This window comes from Ctenocephalides felis, unplaced genomic scaffold (genome assembly GCF_003426905.1).
Source record: "Ctenocephalides felis isolate EL2017-DRISC unplaced genomic scaffold, ASM342690v1 CF-g0.4_SCAFFOLD_01492, whole genome shotgun sequence".
In the NCBI taxonomy this organism is placed as follows: domain Eukaryota; kingdom Metazoa; phylum Arthropoda; class Insecta; order Siphonaptera; family Pulicidae; genus Ctenocephalides; species Ctenocephalides felis.
Window position 1 is genome coordinate 18,653,582 of NW_020537646.1, and position 9,431 is coordinate 18,663,012.

The 9,431-nt window shown below is 26.6% G+C and overlaps 1 protein-coding gene across 1 annotated transcript; it reads left to right on the top strand.

Moving 5' to 3' along the window:
* Positions 1 to 3,296: 3,296 nt before the first annotated feature.
* LOC113370964 (phosphatidylinositol 4-phosphate 3-kinase C2 domain-containing subunit alpha-like) lies at positions 3,297 to 8,624 on the top strand. The gene is made up of 5 exons (XM_026611629.1): positions 3,297 to 3,310; positions 5,527 to 5,723; positions 6,866 to 7,020; positions 7,251 to 7,337; positions 7,941 to 8,624. The coding sequence occupies exons 1-5, from the start codon at positions 3,297 to 3,299 to the stop codon at positions 8,115 to 8,117; spliced, it is 630 nt and encodes a 209-aa protein (XP_026467414.1). The 3' UTR covers positions 8,118 to 8,624.
* Positions 8,625 to 9,431: the final 807 nt, after the last annotated feature.

Genomic DNA, 9,431 nt, shown 5'->3' on the forward strand with positions numbered 1-9,431 from the left:
GAAATATTTTTAAGAAATTTGTGCAACGTATGGGAAAATTTATACTGTAAAACTATAGAATTTCTACGTTAGAATTTTATCGGAAATATTATGTAAAGATTTAAAATAACGGGCGACCAGGATGTACAAAAAATGATTAATGTTATAAATTTTACGTTAGAATTTTTTTATTTCCAGCTATCGAACAAATAACATTTCTAAACGCTGAAATTGTTATCAATGCGTGAAATTAAAATAAACAGATCGATAGCTTGCATTGTGTTTTCATATCATTAGATAACAAAGGATTATTACAGGTTTGACGCTAGTTTCAAATGAGGTGTGTTAGTTATATAAATTTATCAATGATCAATAAAATAAAACAGAGTGTCAATAACTTTTTATAAAATAAATAAAACATAGTGTCAATATAACAAGTGATAATTAACAAGCAAGAACCACAACAGAACCCTATATTTTCATACATCCACATCATTATTTATTTGGTTCTTTAAATATTTTATATGTGATACATCTTCAAAACATATTGTTAATTATTTTAAATTATCCATATACAGAAACAAATTATTTTCTATTCGTGCTTCCTCAATTCACTTTGTCATGAAACAATATCGTGATAAGTAAATTAGCATGTTGAAATAAATAATTTTTTTATTTTGTTGACATTGTTTTTGAAAAAAAATGTACTGCTATAGAAAGCTTTTGCGTCATGAAATATCAAATCATTTGAAACTAATGTACGATTTCTGCGTCGTATCTTATAAAAAAAGCTCAGAGCTTTATTCCTTGTGCTTTCATCTTATTTATTTATTTAATGCATAATATATATTTTTAATAAAGTATGTATTATATTTTATATTTTATCACGTTTTTTTGTATAAAAAAATAACTTAAATAAATAATTAAATAATAAAAGTTCATATTTATTTTTTTAAATTTATTTGTCTTTGTGGTATTATCCGAAATTTTTTTATCATAGTTTTGCTTACAAACTTTGGTGTATCAAATCCGCAACTCATAATGTTTTGCGGTTGATAAAATAGGCGGCAAATTTCTTCGCATAACTATATAATCAATTATAAAATTATAATAAATATAAATCCCAAGTTATTATTATGAAATACTCTACAGATATATGTGAAAACAATTCTTCAATGTGGAATTTATAAACTAGTATAGTTGGGCTTTTTTCGAACAGAGCTAGTAATCGTGTAGTAATAGCAATTTTTAATTGGCTTAATAATATTTGAAAAACACGAAGTATCATATTATATAATACTGAAAAATATTTTTTTTAAAAAACTTAGTGAACAATAATTTAATATGACATTTTACAGAAAATGCTCCTTAGTTTATTAGCAATAAAATCACGTAATTGTAATAATAAATTAAATATTAAAATAATGAAGCATAAAATTATAATATTAAATAAAACTGCGGTAGAAAGATCTATCTGAATTGATTTCTAAATAGAAATAATTAATAAAAAAAATATATTGAAAAGACAGGATTTAAATGAATTAATAAATATAAATTGAAATGGGTAATGGATATAATAAAGTAGCCAGTTTATTGAATTAAGAAACTGAATAAATAAAAATATTCATTTATTTTTTTATAAATTAATTGGTTTTCATTTTTGGTTCGGTTTTTCTTTTTATTTTTGGTTTTTAATACTTCGTGCAGTCAATTTCAGTTTTTATTATTGAATTGGCTAAAAATTGGCATACATAGTGTTTTATTTGAAAATAATGAGTTCACTATTATCATGATCTTTATAGTTTATTATATATAATTTTAATTTTATTTATAATACATTTATTTCTGTATTCATTCAAATTCACATTTATTAATTTTTGGCTAAAAAAGAGACGTATTTGATATAGTTTTCGAAACTATTATAAAGAAATTATTGGTAATATTTAATATTTCAATTGGACTAATTGTCTGCTTTATTATTTGAATATAAGTAGTTGAGGATTATTAAATATTGAATAATTACTAATATTGAAATATTATTTTAAATATTGAAGATACCTAAACATAAGTAGAATAAAAATTAATTATGATTCAGTAATATAACACGTCGACGTTTTGGAATTGTATATGTTCTGTCTTTAAAATATTTGTTAGGGGGCTTCCATTAATCTCGTGAGGCTTTTAGGGGGAAGGGGGTTTGATAAAAAAATCACGAAATATCACCTGGGGAGGGAGGGGTATAGTAAGATATCAAGTGTATTTATTTTTTACCTGTTTTTTTTAAATCCAAACATTTTCAAAGAAATTCCAAAATTTAACAATTTTTTCTCGTAACTAAAAGTACGTGGGGGTAATTTTGAATATCACCGCGTATCACCAAGAGGGAGGGGGGGTCCAAGAATCTTTAAAAAATTTATCACGTGATTAATGAAGGCCCCCTTAGGAACAAGTATCTTTGTTAGATGTTCTTTGTTTAATGAATCAACTAACTATCTAATAATAATGGAATAAATGGATATTATATAAAGAAATATTTCTTAAAGTACACATATCAAAGCACATTTATTAAAACTTTCCACTGATAAGTTTTTTAAGGTTTGGTTGAGTAACCAAATATTTGAATAATGGTTCTGTATTAATTCCTTTCCCAGGTTGCCCCTCCCTGAATAGATCACTTTCTTCTCGCGTTGAAACTTTCAGTTTTATGAATTTGACGTTTGAGTTAATAAAGACACTAATCAACATGGCAGCTCACGCGTTACCTCTAATATTCTATTTAATTGCACTTTTGTTGATAAGGTTAAGTGTTCAATACGTTTTCGAATTGATTAAATCGAATTAAAAATTATAAATAATATATAGAAAATTCTATGTCAATGTTATTGTGATAATGTAACATATTGTGGAGTGTGCGGTGTGCAACGTGCTTCGATCGGACGATTGTGTTTATAGTGCAACAATAATACGACTTTGTTCGGGATGTTTATTCCTGAAAAAACTGTTAACATGTAAATATTCTTACAATGTGATTCTTTTACCTCCATATATTTTTTATCAATCGCATTCTTCCGAAAATTGCTTAATAGAGCGTTCGAACTTTCTTTCCCAGGTGAGAGCTCAGGTAATAAATTGTAAATTAAATATTTTGATACATTTAACAAAAGTATTTTTATCGTTTTATTATGTAAATTTGTCAATTTTAAATGGAAAATTTTAGACGTTGAATGTGCATTTCTATAAAAACATGTTTTGCTCTGTAATAGTTAATATTGCAGCTTGTATGCAGTTAGTTTTTCATATATCATGTTGGTTGCAAAATGCTTGATTGCAAGTAATACGTCGTTATTGGTAAATTGAGTAATTATGGTATGTTTAATTTTAAATTTTACTCATGTTTAGGTAATTAACTTTTTGTCAATATCAATAATTATCATATATTTTGAGTAAATGGTGATTTGCATTTTTTTATCATATATTTTTTACATCTGATCTGAAATGGGCAAGTAAAACTGCAGGATAAAAAAGTCTTTAAAATACAAAATCTGCTGACCGTTGTTAGAGATTTTAAAAATTGACTTTTTTGTTATTTGCAATATGAAATACGTATTTTCTTCTTAATTGAAGCACATTTTTATGTTGTTTGATTGTGTGAAACATAAATCAAGACATTACTAGACAAACTAATTATTGAACTATCATACGCTCAGTTTACCTTGTAATTAATTAAATTTTAATTAACTTTGATACAATATGTCTGTATTACTCTCACTATAAATTGTTGTACTTTCTTTTGAAACTAAATCGTATAAAACATTTGAAATAATTCAATTTCAATGCCAATTGAAGTAATTGTATTATTGTACATTTTTATTACAATATTTTCAACAATTGACAAATGAACTCAAATCAAATATTCAACTATCAATGAAGCAATGACTTATTAACAGTGCTTTACTAAATATTGTTTTGAAAAACATTGAATTATATAATCTCTATTGCACCAGAAAATTAATTTTAGAAAGCTTTTTAAGCCCATTATTAGGTCGAAAGCGCCATAGTGAAACCAGTCATATTCTTAGATCAAGTTTAATATATTATATTATTGATAAAATATAAATAAGAGCATTTATCGAAACTATATAGTTAACATTTTTAATAATTTTAGTTAATAGTTTTTAATAACAGTAATAAATATGTATAATTATAATAATATTGTGCATATTTAATTTACACGTTTACACCTTTCATTCATAGAGTTTCCGATTCATACTATATTTTTATTATAATATAAAATTTATATTTGAAGACAAATATCAAATATAGCAAGTCTGTGGTTGGAAATCTATTAAAACCTTAAACAATATTGGATATAATAACTGGTACATTACAAGATATTTCATCGGTTTTGATGGATTATTAATAATTTCCTTGCAGAACTTTCAACAGGGATAGGAATTCTTTATGTCAAGTAGCACATCACTAATAAATATAATTTTAAACCTAGCGAAATATGTTTTATATGAAGAATTTTATACTTGATGATTTATTTCAACTAACAGCCAATATTATTTGTGCACGACATAACTAATCTGTCGTTCACAAATAAATAAAAATTTCTCACAAGAGACAAATTTTGTAAATTGGCGTATCTATAGAGTTATATTGGGCCACAGTTTAAAATTTTCACGAAATATGCTTTTTTGATTATTTTGTACTAATATTGCTATTTTGGAATAATTCTTTTGTTTTTTATATCATATAAGATTAAGCATAAAAAGTTTTAATCATCCAAGTAGAAATGAATTTTATTATAACAATTCACTTAGTCAAATCATCGAATGAGAAATATGTCTTCATTCTCATGCGTACGTTGCAGATTCTTAGAAATGTTTATATCTAATTAGGAAATTGTTCATATCTAATTAGGATTTGATTTTAACTTAAATACACTATACCAAGTACTATATTAACTAATCATGTACTCGTATTATTTCTTTATGACAATTGTTATAGTTTTTTAAGTGGGCTCTGTATAATTTAACTATTTTGCCCCAATATTGTTCTATTAATATTTTTCCATATAAAGCCAATATCGAAACCAATATGGGCGCCATATAATCCCAATATTAGTAAACAATAATTCTTAACTGAAACTTCCATTCAAAACCAATATGAGCCCTATATAAATAGTCAATATTTCACCCAAATTAGAATTTAACATAATTAATTTACACGTTTAATTTACCTATAAATAAACAATATTTACCACATAAAAAAGCAATGTGAGCTCAATAAAAATAGACAATATTTACCCCCTGTTTACAATCCACGATCTTAAGGACAGGTCTAAACTTTTACACTGTTCATCAATGCAAAACAATATAGATGAAAAAATAGAAATTTATTTCATACTATTCTTAATTCATTATTGTTTGAGGCTTACCCATAATGATTGGGAAGATTCCATAAAATTTTAAAGACTCCCAATTGCCATAAAATTTAAAATGATATCGTCTCTATCTATATTTTTTCCTTTTTCTATTCCAGTTTGCCTAGTGGTCTGCACGTTGGCAGATCCAACATCAAGCAAGTGGCGGCCAAGAGGGCGGCTGATGTCCGAGCTTTCCTGGCTTCGCTCTTCAGAAAAGCTGATGAAATCGCTCATTCTGATCTGGTATACACCTTCTTCCATCCTTTGCTAAGAGATCAGCAGGAGAGCGATGTACATGCACTGAAATGCAAAGGTAAGCACATTTAGGATTTATTATCATCTTTTTTTCACACTTTTCTTACTAAGAATTTCAGTCTCTAATTTCAAAATAACTAACTTTTAATGTTTCTACATCTCAATTATTCTCCTAATTCAACCTAACTACGTTATCTTGTCAGTATAATATTTTTTAAATTAAAATATCCTTGTTGTATTTATATTTTATTTCCTTAATTATATGTTATTTTGACCTCAAATATGATTTTGAGTAATCAGCAAGATTTTAAGGAATTAAAAGTAAAAAAGCATTGATAATAGTAAATAATTTCTAACAGTGAATCTTCACATTGAAGAGGAGGACCTCCAATAATTCAGATTCAGACTCCAATATATATAAATTTTATTTCAAAGTTTTTTCTGATGGATCTTCTATTTTGTATTTATTAATATTATCATTATTATGAAAAAAATAATATTATGAGTTAATATTATTTTTCTAATTCTTATTTTTTCTTATTTTCAATTGACGAGCACACTGTGCAATTCATTTTCTAATAAATGATAATTTTTCAAATTAATGTGGATATTACCGATTTCTATTATCGATTAATATAATTGAAAACAACAAGCCGCGTTTCATTTTCGGTGTCGACAAATACTTTCGTAGCTCATATTGCAGTTTATTAACTCTACAATTATTTTTATACGTGCTCATTAAACCATAAAATTAATTAATGCAATCGATAACCTATAAATTTTATCTCACTAGTTAAAATTGCATAATAATCAAATTATAAGAAGAATTATGCCTATGCAGTAGGTCGTGGGATCAAATTTATATTGCAGATTTCTCTAAATGAGTTCATTCACATTAATAAAATTTTGATAATGAAAACGTGGATGATTCGATATTTAAAATTTTACGGGCAAAGATCATACTCTGCATAAAGCAATTTTTCATTAATAAAAGTTAGCTTAAGGAAATCTTAACTTAGGAATAAAGTTCTCTATTTTTATGTATTCACCATCAATTGTGTCACAAGGAATACAATGTCCATTATAGAATAAAGAGAGGCTAATATTTTATATTATTATTAAGTGTAATTGGGTCGTTAGAAGAGTCATAAAAAATATCATTTATAATATTGTTTTACTTTATGTTACAATTGTTTTCAGAACGAAGGCCAACTGCAAGATCAGATCATTCACTTTTAGCTGGTCAGTTGAAGTTGTCTTTGCACTATCATCGTGGTACTTTGACCGTGATGGTTCACCATGCAAGAAGTCTACCTCTGGTGGCTGGTGGTCAGGAACCAAATACATATGTTAAGGTAAAATATAAGTAGTCTTTGGGTAATTCATTAAAGTCATCAGCATATTTGTGACATGTTGCTTAAAAATTACCATTTTTTAATTTGCATCATTAGATTTTCGAAGTTACGTTTTCATTTTTTTTTAATTGTAGGATACCAGCATGAATGAATTGCTAACCTTGCAATTTTTAAAACAATTTGGAAGTATTTTTGATTCTGTTATTAAAATTGCTTTTATTCTTCGATAGGTATACCTGAAACCTGATTCATCTAAAGTTACAAAACGCAAAACAAAAGTTGTGCGTAGAAGTTGTCATCCAACGTTTATGGAAATGGTAAGAATTGGCTTAATAATTTTTAGAAATATTGTATTTCATTTTATTTAATATATAAAATAGTGTACACACAAAATTCCTATAAATATTCTACAAGCCAAGCAAATGCCTAAAAAAAAGTGAAGTTTGTTTCTAATTTTTTTGAGGAGGGCTCACTATAGCAAACTTAAAATGTATTGGAAATATTTGATAAATTTTAATAATATAATATTGTTGGGTTAACCATTGGGTTGCCATCTAAATACCGCCTAAAACCAGTTTGAGCACAATACCTCATAGGACACAATACCTCATAGTCATTGTTTAAACTCCATATTAACACTGCTATCCCACTAAAACAATCTAACTAAAACTGTCCTGGCTCCTTAGACAACTCTGTAATGCGATATGACGACCCGGAACCTTTTAGCGCCGGGTCGCCGCGCCCATACTGTCTTCGCGCCTTCATAAGACATCAACAGAATGAATGAACTAAATGACAGAATGAAATACAACATGGTTTCTAAAGTTTTACATAGTTTTACCTTGCTACTTTTTGAATTCGAGCATCTCTTGTAATATTACGATATAATTTTAATAATTCTTGATTTTTTATTTTAATAGTTGGAATATCGAATGGCATTGGATGTGATAAGAGATCGAACACTCCATGCAACTGTATGGAGCCACGATTCCTTACAAGAAAATGAATTTTTAGGTGGTGTCGAACTGAAATTGTACGATTTGGATCTGACTAATGAAATCACAGAGTGGTTCTCTCTTGTCCATGTATCTAGATGAGTATAATTGTATTTTTATTAACCGAAAAATCTGGTCTTTTAGATGGTAATTTATTTATCATCTACATTTACTACGAAACTCTAAAATTCGTAATAAGGATAAGATTAAGTTTAATAGTTTATCATTGATGTTGTTTTGTTTTTTTGGTTACGACTAGGTGATATAAATATGTGTTTGTTATTCGGTGAAAGTTTAAACTTATTTATCTAAAAAGACAGTTGTCACTTTTGATGTGCGCAAGATGTGGAATGATATCTGCAAAATTATCTTTCGAATTATAGAATATCATGCCAAATTTGAATTATCAATCGACTCATATTTAAAATTACAAATTTCATATAAATATCTCATTTTTGTAATACCAGCTTCTCAGTATGGTCTTGCAACTACTACTTTTTTGAAGCAACATATTTTTTTACAAATTTTTAAGAATCCAATATTATCATTTATCCCAGTGCATCATTCTGCAACAATTTATATAACTATTACTATAAATCAACATCAATTTATATAAGTCGAAAAGCCTATTTATGTTAGTATATAATATTGTTGTCAAATATTAAATAATGGTATTATATTCTTCTTAAAAAATATTTCCTTCAAAAAAATGTGCAATATTTATCAACCCTTTAGATTGTAAATAAGTTTCATTGTTTTTGCTTATATTGATGAAAAAATGTATTTTTGGACAAGTATTTAAAATGCTTTAGAGTAATTTTGATTGATGGAAGTTAAATTAGTATATCTGCGTAAATTTTCATGAAGCCAAGTGAAGTAATTAATTGCATTTAATATGATGATACATGTTGGATTATCATTCCTATTTTCCAAAACAGTTGTATTTTTGGAATGTTTATTTTAAAAATTCTAGTAAATCAATGCTCCTGGAAAAAGTACGTAGATATTCTTTTTCTTTCTAGGTAATTTTACGCGTGGATATTAACTTTCAAGTCATTTTCCAAAGCTTCCACTAGTTAAGTTAGATATTAATAGTGTTATTGGCTGTAATCTCAAATTATTATTCAAAATTTATTGATTCTATTGACTTTCATATGACGTTTAATTAGAAATATAATATTTGTAAGTTATTCATATCATAACGGCCAAAAGATTTAGATAATAAATGTACGCAGGCGCACTAATTATGCACTTTGCGATAGTTTTGCTAATTATATACTAAGTATATATATAATCACTTATAACTGTTTCCAATAGATTTATTAATTTTGTACTGATGATTTAAATTGTATATATCACAAACATGTTTGATTATGGTGTCACAAATACACTTTTCACGCATAGCGCAGTCTTATA

Bases quoted from the DNA above. Each gene is read 5' to 3' on its own strand.
- LOC113370964 (XM_026611629.1), top strand. The intron at 5,724-6,865 runs GTAAGCACATTT...AATTGTTTTCAG, and splicing joins ACATGCACTGAAATGCAAAG to AACGAAGGCCAACTGCAAGA. The intron at 7,338-7,940 runs GTAAGAATTGGC...TTATTTTAATAG, and splicing joins ATCCAACGTTTATGGAAATG to TTGGAATATCGAATGGCATT.